The sequence below is a fragment of the Podarcis gaigeae genome (genome assembly GCF_964106915.1).
Source record: "Podarcis gaigeae genome assembly, chromosome: 17".
Lineage (NCBI taxonomy): Eukaryota > Metazoa > Chordata > Lepidosauria > Squamata > Lacertidae > Podarcis > Podarcis gaigeae.
In genome coordinates this window covers 3,600,243-3,627,682 of record NC_139694.1, presented here as the reverse complement: position 1 = coordinate 3,627,682, position 27,440 = coordinate 3,600,243, and the positions used below count along the sequence as shown (strand labels likewise).

At 45.1% G+C, this 27,440-nt stretch overlaps 1 protein-coding gene across 1 annotated transcript; it reads left to right on the top strand.

Moving 5' to 3' along the window:
• LOC310834794 (T-cell surface glycoprotein CD4-like) lies at positions 1-27,123 on the top strand. The gene is made up of 9 exons (XM_083719143.1): positions 1-246; positions 20,921-21,010; positions 21,838-21,999; positions 22,106-22,249; positions 22,400-22,657; positions 24,279-24,578; positions 25,409-25,642; positions 26,763-26,890; positions 27,004-27,123. Exons 1-9 carry the CDS (start codon positions 24-26, stop codon positions 27,106-27,108), a joined length of 1,644 nt encoding a protein of 547 aa, XP_083575269.1. The 5' UTR covers positions 1-23; the 3' UTR covers positions 27,109-27,123.
• Positions 27,124-27,440: the final 317 nt, after the last annotated feature.

The window sequence follows — 27,440 nt, the reverse complement described above, 5'->3', positions numbered from 1 at the left end:
CCGGTGCAAGGGGAAGGGAGGGGATGGAGAAACCAGAAATGCTGAGTGGCTTTCTGAACTTTACTGGCTTTTTTCAGTATTTTGAGAGTAAGAGGGAGGGTTTCCCCCCATTCTTCCTTCAGCTCTTCATTGCGTTAACACCTGGCGAGGAACTCATCTTTCAGAGAGAAAGAACAGAAGAGAAATACAGAGAAAGAAAGAAAGAAAGAAAGAAAGAAAGAAAGAAAGAAAGAAAGAAAGAAAGAGGTAAGGACACAATTTCCCTGTTTTATAAACCAGTCCTATAATAAGTCAGTGGTAGCAGGATATTTCTGATAATCTGACACATTCACCCCATCCCTGGCTCGCCCCTATGCAAGTTTATTTCCTAGGGAGGTTAAAAAAAGAGTACATTCTCCCTCTTGCTTATAGAAGATAAGTTGTCTTCTGCATTTTAGACAATACACCAGTGGTCAGCAAACTTCTTCAACAGGGGGCTGGTCCACTGTCCCTCAGACCTTGTGGGGGGGGCCGGAGTATATATATATATTTGGGGGGGGGATGAATGAATTCCTATGCCCCATAAATAACCCAGAGATGCATTTTAAATAAAAGGACACATTTTACTCATGTAAAAACACTCTGCGGGCCAGATTTAGAAGGCGATTGGTATGGATTCGGCCCCCGGGTCTTAGTTTGCCTACTCATGCGCTACACCATTTTCTCTCCAGCGATACAAATGTCACACACACATTAGCATTAGCTTGTCAACGAGGTCTCTAACCTTTTGCTTTTCTTCTTTGAGGGGTTTCATGTCCACCTTTTTACTGAAGGTTCTCTTTATAAACACATAACCTGTTTGCATTTCTTAGTTCTTTTTGCATACTCTGTGAACAGTATCAAAGGCACTCCAAGCATTCATCTTGGTGCAATTGGCAGGGCTTTGCAAAAAGCAGAGTTACTGATTGTGGCTACAGAGCCCATGCACCAACTTTATTTGTACCCCTGAGTGAACACTCAGAGTTTGGGAACAGGGACATCAGGTGCGTTCTTGATTCCCCATCTCTCTACCCGTTCAATGAATATTTTTACGAATAGAGCCACTGTGTGTCTGTCTGCATCCTTGCTCTGGCTTCTGCTGTGTAATTTGTAATCTGTGCAGCGTTTTCCTAGCTTTGCTTTTCCTGAGCTGCTCCCTATTTTATTCTTCATTTCACCTAATCATCTTTTTGTGTGTGCCTTTATGCAATCCCCCTCAACGCGCCGTAGTCCCTGAAATGTTTGACTAAAATTTCTCAAGGCATTTGTTTCCTCTTGCCTTGAAAATTGCTTTAATCATCATCAGCCAAGACAGAATTTCCTGCTTTCGCACACTCGCATTCTCTTCAATTTTAAGCAAAGGTTTCTCCCAGTAGGGATTCCAACCATATTTTGCAGCTAGTGAGAGAATAACCTGAAATTCTACAGCCCTAACCAGAACACAGGATCCATCCAGGACATGTTGGTGCCTCAAGCAGAAAATCCAGATTGCACCTTTATAGAACACACAATTTAATATGGAGGACAAACATGAAGATGTTCTCCTTTGCATGCTTCATTGAAATGAGGGGAGAATGTGCAAGGGCATGTTAATTTCAGTGGGCCTTTTGCATAATATTAATAATTTTATAATAATTTTATTTATATGCTGCCCATCTGACTGGTTTGCCCTAGCCACAACTAAAGATTGGAAATTTGTGACACTTTTAGATTCTTCAGGGAGAATGGGAGTTCCCTATAGAATAGGTAGAGGAGTTCCATTTCCATCCATGACTTATCCTCACTATGAATCAGGGATAAGACTGTCTTGGTGGATTTTGCCTTGTAGATCAATTGTTTCAGTCTCCGACTCATCTGCTTTTAAAGATATCAGAAATGGCTGCTTCACCTTGCCTCATACTACAGCTAACGCCAGAAGCAAGCAAGATAAACCATGTGTTAAATGGTTAAAAAACTATCATTTTCACATACACCTTAATCAAATTTAAATCTGGATTCTGGTTTATTGGAAACCTCTTTCATCATTCATGTATGCACAAAAAAGAGCGCAACATGCTGACGAGTGCCAAATCTACACATTTTTACATAGGGGGACAAAGGTCTGCACTGCTACTGCCGCCCCTCTCCCACATAGGATGCTATTTTGCCACTTCTTCCGACCTGCTGCCTAGGGCACATATTCCCTCTCGCCCCCGCTTGATCCGAGCCAGAGGCTGTCAGGGACATATGACAGCATGTTTGAAAATGCTTTTATACTGCACCACTCAAAGAGCCCTTTCTAAGTCCAGATGGATTTTGCTTTACAGATACTTCAGTTATCTCCTGCTAGTTGAGCCGCTAAAGTGGAAGCAAGGGGTTAACAGCACAGACCCTCCAAGTATCCCTATTTGCCAGGGACATCCCTGATTTAGAGAAGCTGTTCCAGTTCCTGATTTGATCCCAGAATGTCCCGCTTTTCCTTAGGATGTCCCTATTTTAATAGGAGAAATGTTGGAGGGTGTAGAGTTATCCGACCCCTGAGCAGTCTGAAGGCAATCCTGTATAGGGAAGGGTTTTTCTTAAAGGTTTTATTATGTTTTTATATATGTTGGAAGCTGCCCAAAGTGGCTGGGGCAACCCAGTAATATGTGTGGGTTATACATAGTACAATTATCATTATGGAACGGAGCCAGTGGCGTAGCGTGGGTTGTCAGCACCCGGGGCAAGGCAAGTAATTTGCACCCCCTAACCCATGGATTTGTGCCCCCAACCCCTAACCCCCAGATGTTGCGCCCGGTGCGGCCGGCCCCCCTGCACCCCCCACGCTATGCCACTGAACGGAGCGTCCCTATTTTAATCAGAAAAATGTTGGCTGGTATAACAGTATAATAAAACAGAAATGCAGTGCAAAGGAAGAGACAAGACGAAAGAAAAGGAAAAACCTAAGGCAAAATAAAAAATGCATTGGGACATTATGTTTACTTGTAGATGAGTATATTGATTCTAAAGCACATAGCATAACTCTGTGCTGTACATAAATCAAATTGGAGATGGACTTTGCCATATCAATGTTTTATCAAAAGACATGCTTTTACTCTGGAGATTTTAGCAAATGCCCTTGACCATTACAAGAATATTCTGTATGCTCAGAGACATTGTATTTAGAAGAACTCAGTTAGTAGATGTTGTTCCTCATTCTCTGTCTGATTGCTCTATTCATAAAGCGATTAGACTCTGGGATTTTCTTCCCCTCTTAGTTCCTTTTGACCCCTAATCCAATCTGCAAAAAGTTTCTGGTTTTTAACTGGCAAGTAAAGCTAGGCTGCTCATGTGAAAAGCAGTCTCTTTTATTATTAGCAGCAGGAAGGCAATTTATACGGAACATTCATGTGATAAGATTGCTTTATGCACACCTGACTTTTAATAATTCGGTTACGGATTTGCATTTAATTATGCTGTGCCTATTTGGTTTTTGTATGGACAACGTGACAAACTAGCAGGCTGAATTCCTAAACACACACACACACACACACATATTGAAAGGCTAGGATGGTGCATGTTGTTGTTTAGTCGTTTAGTCGTGTCCGCCTCTTCATGACCCCCTGGACCAGAGCACGCCAGGCACTCCTGTCTTCCACTGCCTCCCGCAGTTTGGTCAAACTCATGCTGGTAGCTTCGAGAACACTGTCCAACCATCTCATCCTCTGTCGTCCCCTTCTCCTTGGGCCCTCCATCTTTCCCAATGTCAGGGTCTTTTCCAGGGAGTCTTCTCTTCTCATGGGGGGCCCAAAGTCTTGGAGTCTCAGCTTCATGATCTGTCCTTCCAATGAGCACTCGGGGCTGATTTCCTTCAGAATGGAGAGGTTTGATCTTCTTGCAGTCCATGGGACTCTCCAGAGTCTCCTCCAGCACCAGAATTCAAAAGCATCCATTCTTCGGTGATCAGCCTTCTTGATGGTCCAGCTCTCACTTCCATACATCACTACTGGGAAAACCATAGCTTTAACTGTACAGACCTTTGTCGACAAGGTGATGTCTCTGCTTTTTAAGATGCTGTTAGGTTTGTCATTGCTTTTCTCCCAAGAAGCAGGCGTCTTTTAATTTCGTGGCTGCTGTCACCATCTGCAGTGATCATGGAGCCCATGAAAGTAAAATCTCTCACTGCCTCCATTTCTTCCCCTTCTGTTTGCCAGGAGGTGATGGGATGGTGAATAGTTTCCTCTTAAATAGCCTCTGGTAAATAGGAAGCTATTACTGCATTTCTCTCAAGAGCAGTAACTAATAGCTCTCAAACAGGGTATTGCCCCCAAACAGGATGCCAGTGCTGGATGCTTTGCATCTGCTGGGTCCACTTTAAAGCTCCTCAGATTTCCCAAGCTGCCAGCAGAGGGGTGGGGAGGTGGGGGATTCTCCAGTGAAGCAGCCTGGCCAGCAGAGATGCAAATGCAGCAATGAATCCCCTACTTCTTGTCTCCAGTCCCATCCTCACATTAGGATTGCTCTGCCTCACAGCAGTCCTAAACGCACCTACCTCAATAGGGCTTACTTCTGAGTAGGCATGCAGAGGTTTGCACTGTACTGGACCTACCATGCATTGGATGAAGTGGGATGTAATTCATGAAAGCTAATGCCGTAATAAAATCTGCACATGGGGAAAGGGGCAAAAATTCAGAAAATAAGCAGCTAGCACTGTGGCAAGTGGGTGCATAAATTGGATAGTGCTAATATCAGACTTCAAGACTGTATGAATATAAAAAGAAAGAAAGAAAAGAAACAAGCAGGAGCTCAAATTTCTCGAGAAAAAGCTAGTAATGAAATCCTTATAAATGCAATAAATGTAACTTTACTCATCATCCTGATTTTTTTTTTTTAAGTTTTGTTTTCTTCAAATTTCCCACCATGTTTCAATCTCTGGCCCCAAACAGGGTCAAGAGAAAATTGAGGGCGAAGAAATAAAGCGTTTCCATTTCTGCTCCAGTCCTTCATGGCTCAATTTTTTACCACACATAGAACTAAGCACTGTAGGCTTCTCCAACACTCCAGAGGAACATAAAAACTTTTATAGGACTCTCTGGTTTATGAGAAACAGGATTCCCAGCCTCAGGCTTTTTCTCAGTGAGTAAGATGTGTGAGTGCAAACACTGCTTTCTCTCAGCATGACAGAAATGTATTCACTGTCTTCGGGTTTCTCGGCCATCATAATGCGAAGAGGCATATGTGTCTGCTAGCCTAGGTCCTTCGGCTGCTGTGATGCAGGCGGGTGGTTAATCAGGGAACTGGCCACCACACACCAGCATTAAAGGAGAAACGAAACCTTTTCATGCAAAGAGATCCGTTAAATGGCTTTGTAATAACAAATGGCCTACCGTGGGGCATCTGCCTGTGCTTTTCAATCTCATGCAGTGCAGCATGAGAAAAAACTAATTAAATGGAGAAAGGCCTCATGTGATGGCAGCCAAGAGATGCATCTTGGTATCTCCATTGCATACCCGCATGTACCGCTCTGGCCTTGCCACCCTCCTGCTGGGGGCAAGAGTAGTATATTTAGCTACAAACTCTGTGGAAACAATTCAGAACGAATGTTGAATAAACAGGTCATCCGAAAGCGGGATTGCATCCCACTGAGATCAGTGAAACTTACTTCTGAGTGAATGTGTAGAGTAGTGGTTCTCAAGCTTTTTTCCGCGGGCCACATTTTTAAAATAAAAAATTGCTAGCGCCACAGCAGTTTTTTTATGGATAAGAAATACATTGGAAGGATTTTCCTGTGGCTTGACGTCTGCAGGCTATTTGGATGGGTGTGGGAGTTATATGAAGATCAAAAATGTTACCGCTCTCTAGCTTTTAGGCTGCACCGGTTCTTTCATTAGGCAGAGGGAGTCAATGGCCTCAGGTGGCAGATGCTGCAGGGCAGCTGTCCTGGCTGTTTCTTCACAATCATGTATTTGATGAAATAGACTTGAGTCAATGAAAGTACCTGTTATGTACTGAAGTTTTGACCCTCGGCCAGCAGGGGGATACTGTAGATAGTTCAGGTCCACGTATGCAAATAAGGGATCGAAAGTGACATTCAGTGATTGGATAGTTATAGAAAGTTGTTACAGTTACGTTGTACTGGAGCTCTATAGAAGCAGGCTGGCTGAACCCTTCAGTTCAGTTCTGTTCTGGCCTGTGAATAAACAAGAGCAGTTTGAAGAATCGCTGTGTCGTCTGATATGTTCACCCACAACTTAACAGTACCCTCCAAATGTCCTGATTTTCCAGGAGGAGTCCGGGAATGGCAGAAGCCGTCACTAGTTTCATCAGTGAAAATGTTGGAGGGGATGAACTAGGATGTCCCTATTTTAATCTGAGAAACATTGGAGGAGATGTGAAAATCTTTGCCATAATACATTTATTAGTCTTTAAGGTGCTAGCAGTTTACTCAGAAGAAAGTCCCATTTCGTTCAATGGGATGTACTCCCAATCCCAAGTAAGTATTCATAGGAGTGTGGGCTTAGTTTACAATCACATTTCTGGCCGTAGTATTGCTTTGGGTAGCAAAGACTTGGAGAGCTAATGTCAGTAAATATGTAAAGGTTAGGAAGATGTCAAAGAGAAAAACTTGATTGCTTCAGCATTCAAATTACAATGGAAACTTGCATATTAAAAATCAAGATCTTTATCTTATGGAAATGTATAGGACATCAGCAACAAGTTTCATTATCACTGTAATTTTTCATTATTATTTTTTTCATTTCTGTTGACTTCGTAAAGTCATCAGTACCTTAACACACTCACAATCTGTTTAACAGTCAGATAACGATGTGGGTTTTATTGGCATTAACAGATTTCCCCACAGTTCTTGGATGACTTATTTTTCCAGTGATTTTTTTTTGGGGGGGGGGCAGGTATTTATTTAATTACATCCCACATTTTGGCTGCAGTCCAAAAGCAGCTTGCAACATTTATAAAATGCAATAGATATATAATAGAAACTGTAGCCTTTAAAGCTGCCTTCTTCAACCTAGAACCCTACAGATATTTTGAACTACAATTCCCATCAGCACATGCTGGCTGAGGCTTATGATGGGAGTTGTCCTTTGAAACATCTGGCTGGAGAAGGCAACTTTGTTGTTGTTGTTTAGTCGTTTAGTCGTGTCCGACTCTTCGTGACCCCCTGGACCAGAGCACGCCAGGCACTCCTGTCTTTCACTGCCTCCCGCAGTTTGGTCAAACTCAAGCTGGTCTCTTCGAGAACACTGTCCCACCATCTCGTCCTCTGTCATCCCCTTCTCCTTGCGCCCTCCATCTTTCCCAGCATCAGGGTCTTTTCCAGCAAGTCTTCTCTTCTCATGAGGTGGCCCAAGTCTTGGAGCCTCAGCTTCAGGATCTGTCCTTCCAGTGAGCACTCAGGGGTGGTTTCCTTCAGAAAGGAGAGGTTTGATCTTCTTGCAGTCCAATTATGGTGGACAGAGCACAAAGGGAAAGAGAAATATAGGGATGCTTAAGGTCTTGCCATATTATCAGTATGAGACATTCCCACAAGACAACACCTTTTTCTGAACCTCTTTCCTCCTTGTTTCTGTCGCATGTGAATTTTAATGTGGAATGGGTTGATGTGGAATAGAAACAGAGTACACATGGTGGCCAGAATTGGTTTTGTTTGCTTTGGTGACTGTTGTTGGCATCTGTCTGTCTCGAAGACAATGGCATGCACTGCTGAGGGTCCTGGGCTGCTCAGCTGACTTGTGTAATAAACAAAAATCTGCCCTTATTCCTCTATGGGGAACACAAGAGCCCTTATAGAGTCCTTTGTAGGTTCTCCATCGGTCAGAGAAAAGAACAGAGGCCAACCAGAGAATATTGAGAAGCAAAGAAGCTAGTAAGCCTGATCTTTATTGAACTGTTGCAACAGGGTGCTCCCCTCACCCGCAGGAAAGGAGGAGGACCCAGAACAAAGGTGTGCCCCCCCTTATATAGACATTTTAAATTCCCTGCCCTGGAGCTCAAGACCACCCCTCCATACATCATACATACATCACAGAAGGGGTGTAACCCAAGACCCCCCCACGAACATCATACCTACATCACAGAAAAGGTGGTCTACAACAGAAATCTGAGTGTGTTGTATATCTCCTGTCTGGCAGGTAACCTGTTAATGGTCACTTGATTGGATACTCTGGGGAGCCTGGCCAGTCTTTTGTAATGACAAATACTTAGTTCTTGAGCCAGGTCACAGGCTCACCCTATTCATACACAGACATACCCTTAAGACAGGATTTGTGAAGGAGAAGACAATGGGGAGGCCTTTCCATTTTCTTTTAACCTTGAAGAGAAATATTTGAGGTCAATTGGGAAGGAGGGAAGGACAAAATGGTTTCAGGACTTTTTCTGTGAGGTTTGAGACATGTGGTTTATATATGCAGTTATGAACATTATATATATATATATATATATATATATATATATATATATATGCAGGTTTTGGTGTCCTCGGGTGTCTTCCCGTGTAAAAGTTGGGGTGTCTAGGCGACGTTTCGACGAGGTCTCACTCGTCATCTTCAGGCTGGTGCTTTCGGCTTCTTGTTACTGGAACAGAGCGGGATCTCAATGTTTGAGTTCCTATAAATACTGTAGAGGGGGTGTGGTGTCTAGCCTCCAATGTTCTGGGCAGAGAGGAAGTTCCCAGGCTAGTGTGCCTTTTCTTCTTTTGTTCCTTAATTACTTGAGAGATACCTTGAGTGATTTCTTGAGTGATATCCTGAGTACCACTTAGGTGGGTCATTAGGTGTGGATTAGTTGCTAAAGTCTTTGTGTCTTGACCTCTTGAACTTTGTGAAGAGTTTTCCTGAGAAGATGGCTGTATTGCATTTAGTTGTGCTTTGGCTTGGCTTCGTGTATAGGGGCGAGCTGTGGTTTTGTGGCTTGTGTCAGCCAGATCTGTGTAGGGATTGCAGGGGGGTGCAGCATCCGGAGGTGCCACCATGGATTGGCTACTGGATGGTGTCAGTAATTCATCTGTGGAGAGGGTCTGGGTTTGGGTCTGGTGTGGTTGATTGGTGTTGGCGTTCTGTGTGCCTCTGGATCTGGTGTCAGTTTTTGTGGGGAGGGCTAATTTCCAGATGTCTGGCAAGCGGGATGTGTCGTCACGCTTGTTCATGTTGTGAGGGTGTTTCTCTATCTCGATGGCTTCCATGATTATTCTCTTGTGGTGATGTTCCGTGTTAAAGAGCAATTTGGAATCTGCAAAATTAATTTCGTGTCCTGTTTCTTTCATGTGTTGGAAAAGAGAGGAAGTTTTTTCTTCTTTTTTGACGGCATTCTTGTGTTCTGCGATACGTGCATTTATTCGTCTGTTTGTTTGTCCAATGTACGTGGCTGGGCAGACTTTGCAGGGTATTTCATAGATCCCTTGGTTTTCCAACTGGATTTTATCCTTGGGGTTTCTGAGGATATTGGCTATTTTTTGGTTGGTGCAAAAGGCTGTTTTGATATTGTGTTTATGGAGGATTTTGCTAATTTTATCTGTAGTGCCCTTGATATAAGGAAGGAGGGCCATGCCATTGTTTTCTTCTGTGTCTTGGTTTTTGGGGGGTGTTTCCTTTTGGATTAGCTTCGTAATCCTGTTTTGCTGGTATCCATTGGCAATTAACACATTTGAGAGATTCTGTAACTCAGTTGTCAAGTGGTCTTTGTCAGCCAGGCGTTTGGTTCTGGAGATGAGAGTCTTGGCTACGGAGTTTATTTGTGCAGGGTGGTGGTGTGATTGTGCATGTAAGTAGCGGTTGGTGTGTGTTTTTTTCTGGTAGATAGTGTGTCCTAGGGAGCCATCAGGTTTTTTGTAGATTAGGACGTCAAGGAAGGGAAGTTGGTTGTTGGCTTCTATTTCCATAGTGAATTGTATTTTGGGGTGTAAGTTGTTGAGATGTGTGAGGAAGCTATCCAGTTTTTCCTTCCCGTGTGGCCAAATTACAAAGGTGTCGTCAACATATCTGAGCCAAAGTTTGGGTTTGTGTTCTGACTTGTCTAAAGCATTGGTTTCAAAGTGTTCCATGTACAGGTTTGCGATGACCGGTGAGAGGGGTGATCCCATAGGTGCTCCTTCTATCTGTTTGTATCTTTGTCCATTGTGGATGAAGTACGTGTTGGTTAGGCAGTGGTTGGTCAGGTCCAAGATGTATTCGGGGGGATTGTATTTGTTTTGAATAGCTGTCAAGGCTTCATTAATGGGCACTTGTGTGAAGAGAGATACAACATCGAAGCTCACAAGTAGGTCATTAGGATGTAGGTTTTGCTTCTTTATTGTTTCTATGAACTGGAAGGAGTTTGGTACGTGTGAAGAGATGGATTCTGCATAGGGCTGAAGTTGCTTGGCGAGAAATTTAGCGAGATTTTGTAGAGGTGAGCCTATGGAGCTGACTATTGGTCTGAGTGGTGTTCCTTCTTTGTGTATCTTGGGGAGGCCGTAGAGTTTGGGGCATCTGGATGATTTTTCTCTGGGGATGATTCTTAGCTGGATTTCTTCACTGATAGGAGAGGCTTTTATTTTAATTTTGCAGATTCGAAATTAATTTTGCAGATTCCAAATTGCTCTTTAACACGGAACATCACCACAAGAGAATAATCATGGAAGCCATCGAGATAGAGAAACACCCTCACAACATGAACAAGCGTGACGACACATCCCGCTTGCCAGACATCTGGAAATTAGCCCTCCCCACAAAAACTGACACCAGATCCAGAGGCACACAGAACGCCAACACCAATCAACCACACCAGACCCAAACCCAGACCCTCTCCACAGATGAATTACTGACACCATCCAGTAGCCAATCCATGGTGGCACCTCCAGATGCTGCACCCCCCTGCAATCCCTACACAGATCTGGCTGACACAAGCCACAAAACCACAGCTCGCCCCTATACACGAAGCCAAGCCAAAGCACAACTAAGTGCAATACAGCCATCTTCTCAGGAAAACTCTTCACAAAGTTCAAGAGGTCAAGACACAAAGACTTTAGCAACTAATCCACACCTAATGACCCACCTAAGTGGTACTCAGGATATCACTCAAGAAATCACTCAAGGTATCTCTCAAGTAATTAAGGAACAAAAGAAGAAAAGGCACACTAGCCTGGGAACTTCCTCTCTGCCCAGAACATTGGAGGCTAGACACCACACCCCCTCTACAGTATTTATAGGAACTCAAACATTGAGATCCCGCTCTGTTCCAGTAACAAGAAGCCGAAAGCACCAGCCTGAAGATGACGAGTGAGACCTCGTCGAAACGTCGCCTAGACACCCCAACTTTTACACGGGAAGACACCCGAGGACACCAAAACCTGCATTCCTGTACCCGTGAAAATCTACGAAAGCAAATATATATATATATATATATATATATATATATATATATATGTAAAGGGACCCCTGACCATTAGGTCCAGTCATAGCCGACCCTGGGGTTGCGGCGCTTATCTCACTTTACTGGCCAAGGGAGCCGGCGTACAGCTTCCGGGTCATGTGGCCAGCATGACTAAGCTGCTTCTGGCGAACCAGAGCAGCGTGTGGAAATGCCATTTACCTTCCCGCCAGAGTGGTACCTATTTATCCACTTGCACTTTGACGTGCTTTCGAACTGCTGGGTTAGCAGGAGCAGGAACCGAGAAACGGGAGCTCACCCAGTCGCGGGGATTCGAACCGCCAACCTTCTGATCGGCAAGTCCTAGGCTCTGTGGTTTAACCCACAGTGCCACCCGTGTCCATATATATATAGGGACTCCTCTCTGGATTTGTGTAGGGTTTACTCTACCAAAGATATCCCACAAGGCAGTGGATGATTCAGGTCAGAGTTTTCCTTTTCCTAGATGGGCTACCTTCCCAGGTTGATGAGCCCCTTCTGCCTCAGGTGACTAACTAAATACTTTTTTAAAAAAAATTAAATAAAACACTGAACAAAATGTTCCACAATGTGGTTTTAAACTCAGACTCCAAATAATATATAATTCCTCCCCCTGCCAGTGCTTAAAGTGTGTCTATATGCATGGTATGTGCTTGGTCTCATTCCTTAATAATCTTTTCAAGAGGGTGGCTACTTTTGCATCACCAAAAAAGTAAAGAAAATGGGAAACGCATCACCAAAAAAGAAGGCAACGGAGAACACAGACTTTTATAAAATTTGCATATGCTTATTTATATCGTTCACCCAACTTTATATTATATATATTTATTTATATGCATGCTCATAATAATAATCTAGTCATCAATAAGGTCAAATCCAAAGACTTCAGTAAAAGAAAAAACACTGCATGGATGGCTTATAAAATCTAAAGAGCTGGATTATTGCAGGCAAATAATAATAATATAATATAATAATAATAATTTATTATTTGTACCCTGCCCATCTGGCTGGGTTTCCCCAGCTACTCTGGGCGGCTTCCCACAAAGATTAAGAATACATTAAAATGTCACACATTAAAAACTTCCCTGAACAGGGCTGCCTTCAGATGTCTTCTAAATGTCAGGTAGTTGTTTCTTTCCTTGACGCCTGATGGGAGGGCGTTCCACAGGGCGGGCGCCACTACCGAAAAGGCCCTCTGCCTGGTTCCCTGTAGCTTTGCTTCTCGCAGGGAGGGAACTGCCAGAAGGCCCTCAGCGCTGGACCTCAGTGTCCGGGCAGAACGATGGGGGTGGAGACGTTCCTTCAAGTATACTGGGCCAAAGCCATTTAGGGCTTTCAAGGTCAGCACCAACACTTTGAATTGTGCTCAGAAACGTACTGGGAGCCAATGTAGCAAATGATTGATGATTATTTAAATCAGCCTTCCTCACCCTGTTGCCCCCCCCCCCAGCTATGTTGGCTGAGGCTGATGGGAGTTGTTGTCCTAAGCCAGGTTTCTGAAGACTGATCTAGCTGAAGGGATGCCTCACCCAAGTCTGGTTTCAAGATAATGAATGCTAAGAAGGGGATCAGGAGCCTCGCAGTTGTCCACCAGCTGGTAACACCTGGGCAGCAGATGAAACAGGCACACACGTCACCTGTGTGCCTTGCTTAGTTCCCTACACTGTTGAAGTCCCTGGCAGTTGCCTCTAGGTGGAAATGAAAATATCAGGAGATATGACCAAGGATTTCCCAAGCCTCATCTTATTTTGGCCGTAAGGTCTACTGGGCTCCAGGCTTCAGATTAATGTTGCAGGCTGGAAATGGCAAATATTTTGTTTTCGTTCTGGAGGGTGGTGTGGAAGAAACAGAAAGAGCCCTGCAAGCAGAGCCTCTTATCATTTCTCAGCAGGTTCCTGAACAAAAACCTCAGCCGCAAACAAGAGCAGAGCAAGAAGAAAACCACAAGGCCATGGGGGCGGGCTGAGACAAACAGAGGAAGGGTTGTGCATGAGCACACAAACACATGACAAAAGACCTTGTTTATGTAACCCTTGCACACACAAAGGAGCGGTGAAGAGTCCTGTATTGTATTTCTCCACAAAATCAAAAGCAGGTTGCATACCTGCGGCTTTATAGGTCATGCTTTGCCTTCTCTGCTTAGGAAGGAGGAACACAGCATAGAGCCTTGTCCCTGCTGTCAGTGGTATACCAAGCAACCCCGTGGAAATTGCTCTTCTCCTCTCCAGGTGTTGTTGCGTGTGGAGGTTCCCAAGCCACCCCTCAAATAATTCACAAATCACACATAATTTTAGTTTAAGGTTTTTGGCACTATTTTGGCCACAACTTTATTAAAATACATAGTCTGTGAGTGGTTGCTTAGGCATTGGTTATGACTATCTGTCCTCCCGCCTGGGACAGAACTGACTTTCCAAACTCCCTCGGAAGCCAGTGAAGGGAAAACAATGTTGGGGATCAGTTGAGCTGAGCGTCAGTCCCTCACCGCTCACCCAACCAGCTCCCCAAGGCTTGCCGGCCCTGGTCCCATTTCAGGGATTGGACGAAATTGTGGCAAGCCCCAGGATTCCTTTAACGGAATTCCCTTCCAGCACCATTGGAGGGGCAGGCCCAGCCTATCCTGACCCCTCCACCACCAGTTTTTTATAACCAATGCCTAACCGCAACCTTACAAGTTGTGACGAATTGCTAAGTAGTAGGCAAAAAACAAGTGGCATCAGCCAATCAGCCAAATGGATAAAATTCCTACTAGGCCCCTGCCCCAATGGCAGACAACCCCATGACAGGCACAGCAACGTCAACCGGATCACAGGGCGGGCAGGCGGGTGATCCGAAACACTCTGCGAAAGAGAAAGCAAAAGCAGTGTGCCCCCAATATTTATAGCCTTTGGTCCCACCCACCCAATTTGAAACATGCAATTTGCCCCAGCAACCCGGTCAGCCAATCGTTGCTTCAGGCAATAACCATTAAACTGCCTGGCAACAGAGGGTTGGCCTGGCGGCCCCCACCACAACACGTGCTCTCATTTTAGGGAGAACACGCTTTGTATGAAACAGGCTCTGAAGAAGCTATACAGCCTCTCCTGTCATTCCACTGAGAGACCAGCTTCAGTTTCATCAGTGCCCAAGACCACCTTGGATTTAAACCTCAGTGCCCGTGTGGCTTCTCAAGGTTCAGTGCCACCAACTATATGTGCCAAACTAGCCACCAAGTGAGCTTCTAAATAACTTTAAAAGTATAAGATCCCAGCACACACACAGGCATTCTGCATGGGTCTCAGCGGAGCCTAAGCTCTGGGGAAAGGCATGCAAAGGACTGTTCCTCTACTCCACCCAGTGGTACTATTAATCCCAGTTCCTTTCTTGGACCCTTCACTAACAGCACTGCTTAGTCAAGGTTGATGACCTTGATGCTGGGCTCCAGAGGTTTTTTTTTTATCTTGGTTTCATATGCCTTTCATTTAGTGTTCATTTGCAACCTTACAAATTACTATGCTGGATAGATTCTGGGTTCCGTGTTGGAGGGAGATAACTTGCGATGGTAGGCTTGACTTCTCCTAAAACTCAGGAGAAGTTGGAGGAGACTCTGGAGAGTCCCATGGACTGCCAGAAGATCAAACCTCTCCATTCTGAAGGAAATCAGCCCTGAGTGCTCACTGGAAGGACAGATCCTGAAGCTGAGGCTCCAAGACTTTGGCCACCTCAGGAGAAGAGAAGACTCTCTGGAAAAGACCCTGATGTTGGGAAAGATGGAGGGCACAAGGAGAAGGGGACGACAGAGGACAAGATGGTTGGATAGTGTTCTCGAAGCTACCAGCATGAGTTTGGCCAAACTGCGGGAGGCAGCGGAAGACAGGAGTGCCTGGTGTGCTCTGGTCCAGGGGGTCACGAAGAGTCAGACACGACTAAATGACTAAACAACAACAACAAAACTCAGGATGTTTCTCCTGTCAGGAAGGCACACCAAGATATATGTCCCTTTTGTTCTTTTATATCAAATACTATCCTTAGGATTCAGGACAAAAAAAACCCTTAATTCGTTTAGATTAACAGACAGGTGGGATTTCTCTGTCTCTCATTCACACACACACGTGCATGTACACTGGATACTCCTTAGTGAGTTCACCTTTCTGATTTATCCAGACAGGATACCCCTACCTCAACCACTAGATAGGCTTGGCAGTATCAATTTGGCAGTAACCTTTGTCATTTTCTTTGTGACATTGTTGACCCCACCTTAGCATCCTACACTGTCAATGTTGGCTTCATCACAACCATCCACCATATTGTGGCCACCTCTGGCAGTCTCCCCAACTGTGGTCCCAGTTAATATATGCTATGAGTGCAGCATCAGTACTACTGCATCTGCTGTCACATCTACCTGATGCAACCTCTTGCAACCACTTCACCATGGTAGCTCCTCCAGAGACCACAGCTCAGCTTCTCAGCATTCACCTTCTTTACATGAATCTGCCTTGTGTTCCGAGGGAGCCACTAAATTCTTTGACTGTGACCAGTGTATTGTATATGCGACCCAAAACCAATCACTCTACCAGAGCATTTAAAGTGTTACTCAGAGAACATCCTTCAGGTAGCATAGGCTCTGAGCCAAAACTGCAACAAGCCTCTCCTGTGATCCACTGACCTGTGTTCCAGTTTGTTTCAGCAAAAACAGCAGTACCATTAGCCTTGATTGTGCTCCCAGTTCACATGCAGGGAACTAGACAGCTTTGAGATAAACTCTTGTACCTCCTTTCCATTACAGTGGTACCTCGGGTTACAGACGCTTCAGGTTACAGACACTTCAGGTTACAGACTCCGCTAACCCAGAAATAGTGCTTCAGGTTAAGAACTTTGCTTCAGGATGAGAACAGAAATCGTGCTCAGGCGGCGCAGCAGCAGCAGGAGGCCCCATTAGCTAAAGTGGTCCTTCAGGTTAAGAACAGTTTCAGGTTAAGAACAGACCTGCAGAACGAATTAAGTACTTAACCTGAGGTACCACTGTATTTTGATTTGACAAGAGCCCTGATGGATGATACCAAAGGCCCATCTGGTCCAACATCATCTTCTCACAGTGGTCAACAACATGCTGATGGGAAGCCCGCAAACTGGACCTGAGTGCAACAGCGCTCTTCCCGCTTGTGCTTCCCAACAACAGGTATTCAGAGGCTTACTGCTATTTTTGTTTGTTTGTTTGTTTGACGCTCATCTGGCTGGGTTGCCCCAGCCACTGTGGACAGCTTCCAACAAGTTAAAAACATTAAGCACAGTAAAAAATCAAACATTAAAAACTTCCCTATACAGGGCTGCCTTCGGATGTCATCTAAAAGTTGTGTAGTTCTTTATCTCCTTAACATCTGACGGGAGGGCGTTCTGCAGGACTGGTGCAACTACCAAGAAGGTCCTCTGCGTGGTTCCCTGTAATCTCCCTTCTTGCAGTGAGGGAACCGCCAAAAGGCCCTCGGAGCTGAACATCAGTGGCCAGGCTGAACGATGGGGGTGGAGGTGTACAGGGCCGAGGCCATTTAGGGCTTTAAAGGTCAGCCCCAACCCTTTGAATTGTGTTTGGAAATGTGCTTCCAACAATGGGGACAGAACATATCCAGCGTGGCTAGTAGCCATTGATAGTCTTATCGCCCAGGAATTTGTCTAATCCTCTTTTAAAGCTGCCCACATTGAAGGCTATTATTGACTCTTGTGAGAGTGAATTCCATAGTTTAACAAGCTATATATAGAAGTACTTCCTTTTCTCTGTCCAGAAACTTCCAACATCCAGCTTCATTAGATGGTGATAGTATTATGGGAGAGGGGAAAAACACTTTTCTCTATTCCCCTTCTGCACCCATGCATAATCTCTTGCCATGTCCTCTACCTATTTTCTAAACTAAAGATCTCCTTATGTGGCAGCATTTCCTCATAGGGGGGAAAATACACACAAAATACATGTGACTTTCTTTCTCAACACCGTAACTCCCTTGCTATCAGTCATGTTTTATTCCTCGCCCATGCTGGTTTCTCACATATTGAACTTTCAAAATTGTGCATAGCTAGATTAATACTTCCTCTGGGGAAATGTGCCAAACTTTAATGCTATACTCAAGGAAATTCAAAAGAAGCTTTTAAAAGCTAACCTTCACCTTTCAAAGAGACTGTTGGCACAGCCTGCCATGCAGCAGAATATGACTCAAAGGCAATTTTACTATCTGGACAAAGGATGAAGGGCAGGAAGACCTATTCTAAATTTTCAGGATGATAAGTTATTTATCCAACTAAGGAAGTTTCGGGTGGTCTGTCTTGCTGAGATCTTAACACTCAGCAATTCAACATGATTGAACTCTGTGACTTCAAGGTTGCATAGTTTCCTATTACTGCACCGACATAAAGGTAAAGGTAAAGGGACCCCTGACCATTAGGTCCAGTCGTGGCCGACTCTGGGGTTGCGGCGCTCATCTCGCTTTACTGGCCGAGGGAGCCGGCGTACAGCTTCCGGGTCATGTGGCCAGCATGACTAAGCCGCTTCTGGCGAACCAGAGCAGCGCACGGAAACGCCGTTTCCCTTCCCGCCGGAGCAGTACTTATTTATCTACTTGCACTTTGACGTGCTTTCGAACTGCTAGGTTGGCAGGAGCAGGGATCGAGCAACGGGAGCTCATGATTTCTGTTCTCATCCTGAGGTAAAGTTCTTAACCCAAGGTACTACTTCCGGGTGAGCGGAGTATGTAACCCAAAGTGTTTGTAACCTGAGGTACCATTGTATCTGCTTTAAAGTAACCAAGTACAGTGGTACCTCGGGTTACATACGCTTCAGCTTACGTACGCTTCAGGTTACAGACTCCACTAACCCAGAAATAGTACCTCAGTTACCTCAGAAATTTAGTGTAGTGCCAAATCAGAAATTTAAAAAGCAAGTTAAAAGTTAGTTTTCTATCTTTTTTTTTAGATGAAGCAGAGGAGGTTGTTCGTGGAATTTAATTTATTTGTCAGATAGCTCAGTGGGTAGAGCATGAGACTCTTGATCTCAGGGTTGTGAGTTCGAGCCACATGTTGGGTAAATGATTCCTGTATTGCAGGGGGGTGGGCTAGATGACCCTCGGGTCCCTTCCAACTCTACATTTTTATTATTCAATGACTCTAGCTCAGGGGAGCGCCTTCCTCTCTCAATGTCACCTGCTACAGATTGCAGACAACCAGCTCACCATGTGGCACCAATGCTAAAGATTTCTCTAAATATTTTTGCCTAGGTATTACATATACAGTTTACCATATAACATATTGTGTGTCGTGTCCTCTACCCAGAGGTTGCTGCATATGCAAATGTGCTGATCTCTAGGGATTTTCTTAAATCTCCCTTCCAGAAAATTAGATTTCATAGTCTGAAAATACAGGGCTGTAAGTGCTTGGCAAAGAAAAAGAAGTTAGCTCTGCTAAGTATTTCTTTTTCCCATGGTATGAATTTAAGGTGGGGAATGTATTGGAACAACTGGATAAAGTAATGGCATCCAGGTCCTCTTCCGAAAGCAGATTTTAGAGCTACGCTTTAATATTGCAGTGGTTAAGTTGGATTTTGGCAGCAAAAAGGCCTCTGGATCAGGTCCACATTTTCTCAGTAATAATTTACTATTAGCTTATCGAGGAGTTTTGGGAGGATGAGCAAGATTGTTCCACTATACACAATCTGATCAGTTCATTTTCTGAGTATCTTGGTGTCAGGACTGCCGCTAGGTCCCAGCTCACAGAGGACCAACGCCCAGTGGATATTATATACAAAAGTCTTTATTGAAGTTTAGTTTCCATTTCCAAGCTCTGGGCGCGCAGGCCCACGTCTTAACGCTAGACCGGCTAAGTCCCCTCTGACTCACTGCTCCACCCACACCAGTTTAAGATTCTAGCCCGGCTCCACCTCTTGCGCTGCTCTTTCCTGCGTTGGGTCCTTCTGCCCTCTGGGGTTCCCTCCTTCCTGGACTCCTCTGACGCGGAGCCTCCTGAGTCTTGCCCCTCCCTCCGGCGGGCTTTAGGACCTGGCTCCCTTCCCGGGCTCCCCGCTGTGCCGCGCTCCTGTACATTTGAACTTGGCGCGCGCGCCCAGCCGGTGACTTTCCTTCTGACCGTTTCCCCGCTTCCTGATGTGGGTGTTGCCAAACCTGACTCCTCTCCTCCCTCTGGTGGTGAGGACACTGGTCCCGACTCCTGGGACTCCCCCTCCCCACTGCGCTCTGGTGGAGACGCTGGCCCTGATCTCCAGCTGCTGTTCAGGGACTCCCCGCTGGCCCCTCCCTCTTGAGGTTTCTCCCTTGGAATCTCCCTTGCTCTGGCCACCGGCGCTCCCTTCTGTGAGTCCTCCGATTCGCTAGAGAGGCTTGTGGAATAACTCTGGCCACTGTCACTGCCTGCGCCCCCCTCGTACTCCTCCTCCTCACTCTCCATTTGCTCCCCCTCCTGTGTCTCTCCTTCTGAACCCCTGACACTTGGTTTTTTAAAATAAGACAAAATAGCCCTCAATATGAAATATGGCTGCAAGGCAACAGAGTCTCACAACCATTCCTTGCATCTGTGGTCCAGTGAAGCATAGGGATGATAATTTAGAACAATGAAGAGCAAAAAAGGGGTCCCGTTAGAACCGTGAACAAATTTCATACATTTAAAGATTCCATTCATATTTATTTCATTATCAAAAATCAAAATTACCCAAATGGGATTAATAATAATAATAATTTATACCCCACCCATCTGGCTGAGTTCCCCCAGCCACTCTGGGCGTCTCCCAATCGAGTGTTAAAAACAATACCACATTAAATATTAAAAATTTCCCTAAATAGGGCTGTCTTCAGATGTCTTATTTCCTTGACATCTGATGGGAGGGCGTTCCACAGGGCAGGTGCCGCTACCGAGAAGGCCCTCTGTCTCGTTTCACTATTTGGAATGGTTTTATTAATTACATGTGGGTAATTCTGGGTCCCCCCCCCCAATAATGAAATAAATATGAAAATTATATTTAAATTATAATTTATTCTGTTGGCGGCAGCAAATATTGCACCTCCACCACAATCTTGCAGCTGGTGTTGGGACACCAGTTGCACCACCCTAGTTACTTTGCTGAACAGATGTCGGTGGCAGCCACACATCACCCATAATCACTACCTGATAGAGAGGACCAGCTTCCAAATGACTAACTGAACACCAGGCCATATTATCAATCAGTCGACTATTTTCTGTCTATATATTATGTATGATATATTCAGGGAAGAAACCACTGCTGACTTCACTGATACAATCAGGAGAGCCAGTGTGGTGTAGTGGTTAAGAGCAGTGGACTCGTAATCTGGTGAACCGGGTTTGCTTCCCCGCTCCTCCACATGCAGCTGCTGGGTGACCTTGGGCCAGTCACACTTCTCTGAAGTCTCTCAGCCCCACTCACCTCACAGAGTGTTTGTTGTGGGGGAGGAAGGGAAAGGAGAATGTTAGCCGCTTTGAGACTCCTTAGGGGATATCAAATCCAAACTCTTCTTCTTCTACTACTACAAGATTTCTGACCTTTCCCTGCTAGGATCCCTTAGACAGAAGACCGAGTCTGCAGTACGCAAAGCTCTACCGATGGATATGATCTTGAGATGCATTCTTGTTTCCTTTGTCCTGGGTAAGTTCTCTTCAGCAGGCACACATAGTGCCAGAGTCACCAAGACAGATGTTTTGCTTTGGCTAGAAATATAATGAAAGCTGAAAAAGCAAAGCGAGCTAGCTGTGTTGGTCCACATAGGAACCATTTCCATATGACCCATTTTCCCCCTTGCCATGGCCCATACTGCGTTCTTATTGTTGCTGTACACTGTTACTACAAAAAAGACCTGCACACCCTTTTACTATATTGCTCTGGATTGCTGGGATCAATATCTCCTGCTCACAGAAGGCTGCCTTCTCTTGGTAACAAATGGGGGGGGGGGGCGCGGCAAAAATAGCAGAGATTTTCAGGAACAGATTTAGTAGTTGTTGTGGTTCCAGAGACTTGGGGTGACCCATATGGTTGACAGTCGTTGATCTACTGTAACGCTGACTTCAGCACTCAAAAGCAAGTTTTCATGCTGGCCGCAAATCTGGTCAATCCTTTGGTTTAAAACTAGACGTAAGAGCTCCTGCAGAAATTAGAATTACTGTGGCAGTCCTTTGTACTCCCATTTATTCTAGGGGTTGATCAAATTCTCAGTATTAAATCCAAATTGATGCATTTTCCAGTGACACTTGAGTGACATAAAGAAACACTTAAATAAAAGATATTAAGAAAAAGAGAACATAAATGCAAGCATATACAAAAATGAAGGTACTATAAAGTCCAAAGATGGTGTTCAGATTGTAAGCTTTGGGCCGGGAAACCCCAGAATTCAGGGTGGAGGGGAGAATTCTGTTGACCTGTTTTTGTTTTTCCATGTGGTTTTGTTTTTGTGTTTTTTGAGCCTTTGTGTCTTTCAGGTGTGATGATTCGTGTGAGTGAAGAGCATTACATAGATGCTACTTATGGGCAAGAAGTTACCCTTCCTTGCCGAGTTGATACAGTTAACCCAAGCGTTCCAGTGATCTGGAAATATAAATCAGAAGAAATAATTAAATATCAGCGTGGACATCTTTTAAAAGGTAAAAATCCAGTTGTACCATTCATTATGCGTTTAAAAGAGGGAAGGCAGAACCTTTGCTCTCTGATGAAAAGCTTTAACTCTCTGTGACTCCACTTCTTTCAAAGGTCCCTCATCATCATCAGCAACATACTCATTAAAGAATGCAGATAAAGGGGATTACTCTTTAACTATGAGAAATGGAAAGGAAGGACAGTATACATGTGAAGCACATGGGGAAAGAAAAACTACTAATCTTAACTTGTGGAGCGGTGAGTGATGTGATATGGAGAAAGAAGAAAAGTTAAATGTCAACTCCTTTTTCCCTGTCCCATCTTCCTGCACTTCCTTGGGGGAGAAGGACAGGGAAGAGCCCTAGGTAAAAACAATTAACCTAATAAGGCTTTCTCCCCCCTTCATAGTAAAAGGACCTTCAGATGAATACCTCCTGGAGGGTGACATTACACAACTGGAACTGTCTTCCTTGGACACGTCTACCCAGGTTAAGTGGTTTGGCCCCAACAAGTCAAAAATAACGAATAAAACAGCACGATGGACTCTACAAAATAAAGACCGGAGGCTGCAGATAAAGGACCTTAAAGCTCAGGAGGACCAAGGGACCTGGGAATGTTTCATTATTCGTAGTGGGCTTCGCATCACCCATGATGTCAAAGTGATAGGTAGGAAAAATCACTGACCTCGTCGGTTCTTTTCCTTGCAGAAGAACCAACAACAACAACTACCGTATTTTTGGCTCTATAAGACTCACTTTTTCCCTCCTAAAAAGTAAGGGGAAATGTGTTTGTGTCTTACGGAGCGAATGCAGGCTGCGCAGCTATCACAGAAGCCAGAACAGCAAGAGGGATTGCTGCTTTCACTGCGCAGCGATCCCTCTTGCTGTTCTGGCTTCTGAGATTCAGAATATTTTTTTTTTCTTGTTTTCCTCCTCCAAAACTATGTGTGTCTTGTGGTCTGGTGCGTCTTATAGAGTGAAAAATACGTTATATTAATGTTACGTGGAGGAGGAAGCGGGAGGAGCGTGCCCCATCCCTATCCCATTTGTTTCCTTCCACAAGTTGGAAGGTGGCTATCTGCATCAGGGAGCCTACCTGAGCAGAAAACCAGGGTTAAAAAATGCATCAGTAGCCTACCCTAAAAAAACAAAACCTGCTTCCCTACTGCAGACAGTCACCATCCAAGTCACAGTGATGGGGACAGCCTGAAGAGGTCTTGTGCATCATGGTTAGTTCTGCCAAGTTGTACAACATTATAAACGGAAGCGTAAAATATATTGTAGTGACTGTGTGATGCTTCCAGGCCGTCCGAGTTAAAGTCTGGAATCGCCACCATTTGTTCAGTCACTTATTTTTATGGATAATCTGGAGGACATTGTTGCCAGATCATTTTCTGTGCACACCCCACTTCTGCTCTTTTGACAGTTTTTTTTTTTTGCAATAAAACTCAGTTGCATAACCTCTCTTTCCGCTGTGGACAAGTAAAAAGTTTTAAAGGCCTTTCAGGAAACTTGTACCTTTAATGGAAAGTTGGTCCTGCAAATTCCTTGCGCTTCTTGTTGACTGATTAATACTGGGGGGGGGGGGTTTGAGCAGCACTTTCATTGTCCCTTGAATAAGGTAAAGGTAAAGGTACCCCTGCCTGTACGGGCCAGTCTTGACAGACTCTGGGGTTGTGCGCCCATCTCACTCAAGAGGCTAGGGGCCAGCGCTGTCCGGAGACACTTCCGGGTCACGTGGCCAGCGTGACATCGCTGCTCTGGCGAGCCAGAGCCGCACACGGAAACGCCGTTTACCTTCCCGCTGGTAAGCGGTCCCTATTTATCTACTTGCACCCGGAGGTGCTTTCGAACTGCTAGGTTGGCAGGCACTGGGACCGAGCAGCGGGAGCGCACCCCGCCGCAGGGATTCGAACCGCCGACCTTTCGATCGGCAAGTCCTAGGCGCTGAGGCTTTAACCCACAGCGCCACCTGCGTCCGTCCCTTGAATAGTCTTTCTTAATTACTCCAGTGCCAGTTTCTGTTACCATCTGGCCCCCTTGCCTTTAAATGGTGCATTTGCCAAACTTTGGAGAAGAGATCTTTGAGTACTTGATGGTGATGATGCAGCCCCCTTTTCATTTTCATAGCTTTTTTTTTTTGCAGAGTCTACTTCATTTAGGGAACCCAGAAATAGGTACACAAGTAAGGCCTTTCTAGAATTCTGTAAGGGGAAGAGAGTTTCTCCCTACTCTTTACTGAAGAAAATGGAAATTATTTATTCCTGTTTTTTCTGTCTTAAAATCAGGTTTTGCTAATTCACTGGATGGAGATACGAGGTATGCAGCTGTTAATAGCACAGTTGTCCTTTCATGTGAATTGAGCATTGACTTCCAAGATATTCCAAAGAACATCCTAAGAAACCCAGTTTTGAGATGGACGAAGGATAACAAGACCATTGTGGAGGCTGACTTAAACAATTTCAACAGTTCCCTACTTCAGCAAACGATAGACAAGGTCCAGTCTGAGCATGCTGGAGAGTACAAGTGTAGTATTGCATTTACACGGAGGAAATTGAGTAAGACCACCCGCTTGGTAGTGATGAAAGGTAAGAATAAGCCTCGATCCCTTTGTGTTATGGTGTAAACAAGGACCATAACACTGCTTATATCACACTTACAAAAACTATCCCATCTAGACCTGGTGAAACTTCTGGTTGAAAAACAGAAACAATTCCCGGGAACTCTTAAAACTTTGGGCAAAAATAGATGTGAGGTCAAAACAAACAAAAACTCTGAAGCAACTAAAGGGTGCTTTGATTTGGATTGGAATAACGGCACTGGTAGAGAGGGTCTTTTGATGGTTTGGTCAGCCCAGCCCAAGACAGTTTGCTGCCTGATTGGTTTGGTGCTGTTTTGTGCTGCAGACCCCGCCTTCCCTGCCACCCCACCCCCCAACTGAGTAATTGACACTCAAACTGGGGTCACAGGTAAAGGGTCAGAAACACAACCTCATCTGGTTGACTGCAAACCAGTGCAAAAAGTAGAGTGCTGCTTTGGTACTGTTTTGTTCCACACTTAAAAGTGCCTCCGCTTGTGTGTTTGGAGGGTGGCAAAAGGACCCAGGACCATATGCCAAACCAGGATATAAGCTGGTGCCCAAAATATGGACAGTGTACACTGACTTCCTCTGCATTGTGGCCCTGTAAATAAAGCCGATTGAGCTGTAGCACCTCAAGTCTGTGTGTCGATCCAAGTGTTTTTGCCTTTCCATTGGGAGGAATCCTTTCTTGTGAGTCAGGCAGCCTAGAACCTTAGATCATAAGATGAATGTGTCTCTTGTAGCAGTGAGCATCTCCAGCATGGAGGCTTGGCATTCTCTCCTGAGCTTTGTGGAAACGGGACCCCCGTGAACGTTCCTTTCTTGTCTTCCCTGCAGTTTCTGCTGACTGCCCTAGACTGGATTCCAAAGAAAATGTGAGCCTCTGCTGTCATGTCTCTGCTCCTGATCTTTCTATGGCTCAGCTGTGCTGGAATAATAGGCGTGACTCGCCCAAATGTGAAACTCACCTTCCAGAGGGCAAATTTTGTTATGAGACCAGAAGTGCAGGGGAGTGGAAGTGCAGCCTCATGGTGCAGGGCGAAGAGAAGCTCAGTATGATCTACTTTGTAGGTATGTTGCGTGTCAAGACCCCGCAGCCGCCCCCTCGTTGGAAATAACTCACTCAAGGACACAAATATTAGGTTTATGTTATTGGGCAAATTTTGGCCACAACTTTCTTGAAATTACAGAATGTGAGCGGTATTGGCTCAGGCATTGATTGGACCTGGCTGTATCTGACTCCTGCCCATTGTGCAGGAAGTCCAGTAAGGGTAAGCCACCAGTAGGGAGAGCCCTGTCGATGCAAACCAACTCAAGCTCCCCCTGGTGTTCTCGTTGGGGTTGTGTCAAGGCCTTAGCCCCCCAGCCGGGCTTCAGACTAGATCAACACCCCCGGATTCCTTTAACGGAATACCCTTAAGCATGGAGGGGCAGGTGGTGGCCACACCTCCCCTCCCCCACACAAGGTCAAACAATGCCTAACCGCAACCCTAACAAAGTTGTGGCGATTGCTACGAGGCAGGCGAAAACCAAGTGGCCAGTGCCAATTTGCCAAGTGGAAAAATTCCTACCAGGCCCCTCGGACAACCAAGGCGACCAACCGAGGTCCATGGCAAGGTCATTGCCTAACCTGCAAAATAGGGAGGGAGGGCGGGTGATTGAGGAAGCGAGCCAAAGAAGAAGTCCTATGGCTCGCTCCTCCATTTAAACGGCTCTGGCCACACCTCCCCGGCCAGCGGATTGGCTGGCCGGGTTCTGACGTAGCCGGGATCCCCCAGGCAACAGGGGACAAAATCCCCTGCCCCCGGTGGGGAGTGGGTGGCCATGCGGTCCACCACAACTCCTCCCCACTGGGAAGTGGAGCGGATTTCCAGAAGTGGTAGCCATGGCAGCCCATTGCAGCAAAAACCACAAGGTCTTTTCACTTGAATGATGTAATACATTTAGAATGGCATTTGTTTTCGTGGGCCAAAGCATACATCATCAGATGCATGTGGCTTTGGTAATTTTCAGCACAGTGAGTTTTTCTCATGGTAGACCCAATGAAATTGATGAAGTTGGGTCCATTGATTTCTACTCTGGGCAAAACTTTGTTGACTACCACCCTGTATCATTTGTTTCCATCCTATATTATTTATTTCCATTTCATATGTGTATCCTCCTCTCATCTCAACTCTCCTTTTTGCCACAGATGAGGCCTCAACTGTGTCCAATTCATTCCCACTGACTTACATAGCCATTGGAGCTGGTGTGATGTTGCTGCTGTTGATCATCATAGGAGTGTGTGTGTTCAGTTGCAAAACTGTTAAACAGAAAAGGGTGAGTGGATATGTGCTTATAAATGGAAAGGGGAGGGGGAAAATACTTGTACATACAGAAATCTGTGGAAGAGAACTTGGAAGAACATAAAACTCTGCTTTATTTTTTGGCAGCAAAGATCAAGGAGAATGGCTCAGGCTAGGCAGCACCTGCTTGAAAAGAAGACTTGTCAGTGTCATAAGTACGTACCAGAGCACTCAGCAGACACCCTGCATTGACTTAAAGGAGGACCCTTTGTCACTTATTTTTCCAAGTCTTCCTCAGGGAAAGGGGACTAGGAGTCAACAAGACCAGCTGATGACACTTGTTATTCTCTACCAAGAGAGAGAAGAGACAAGACAGATTAAAGAGAACAGGGTCATCTCTCTTTTAATACCACCTTTAGCGGTTTCGTTTTGCAGTAATGGACCAAAATGAAAATAGCCTCAAAAATGATAAACAAGCTCTCAGCATCACCAGTTAAAATTTGTCCTCTACCCCATTAATCAACTGAAGTTCTACTTGAATAGTCTACTAGTTAAACCAAGGAAAGCTTGCATGAACATGAGAA

Coding starts and splice junctions, on each gene's coding strand:
- LOC310834794 (XM_083719143.1), top strand. CDS start 24: ATGGAGAAACCAGAAATGCTGAGTGGCTTTCTGAACTTTACTGGCTTT. Junction 22,250..22,399: donor TAATCTTAACTTGTGGAGCG/GTGAGTGATGTG, acceptor CCCCCTTCATAG/TAAAAGGACCTTCAGATGAA. Junction 26,891..27,003: donor AAACTGTTAAACAGAAAAGG/GTGAGTGGATAT, acceptor ATTTTTTGGCAG/CAAAGATCAAGGAGAATGGC.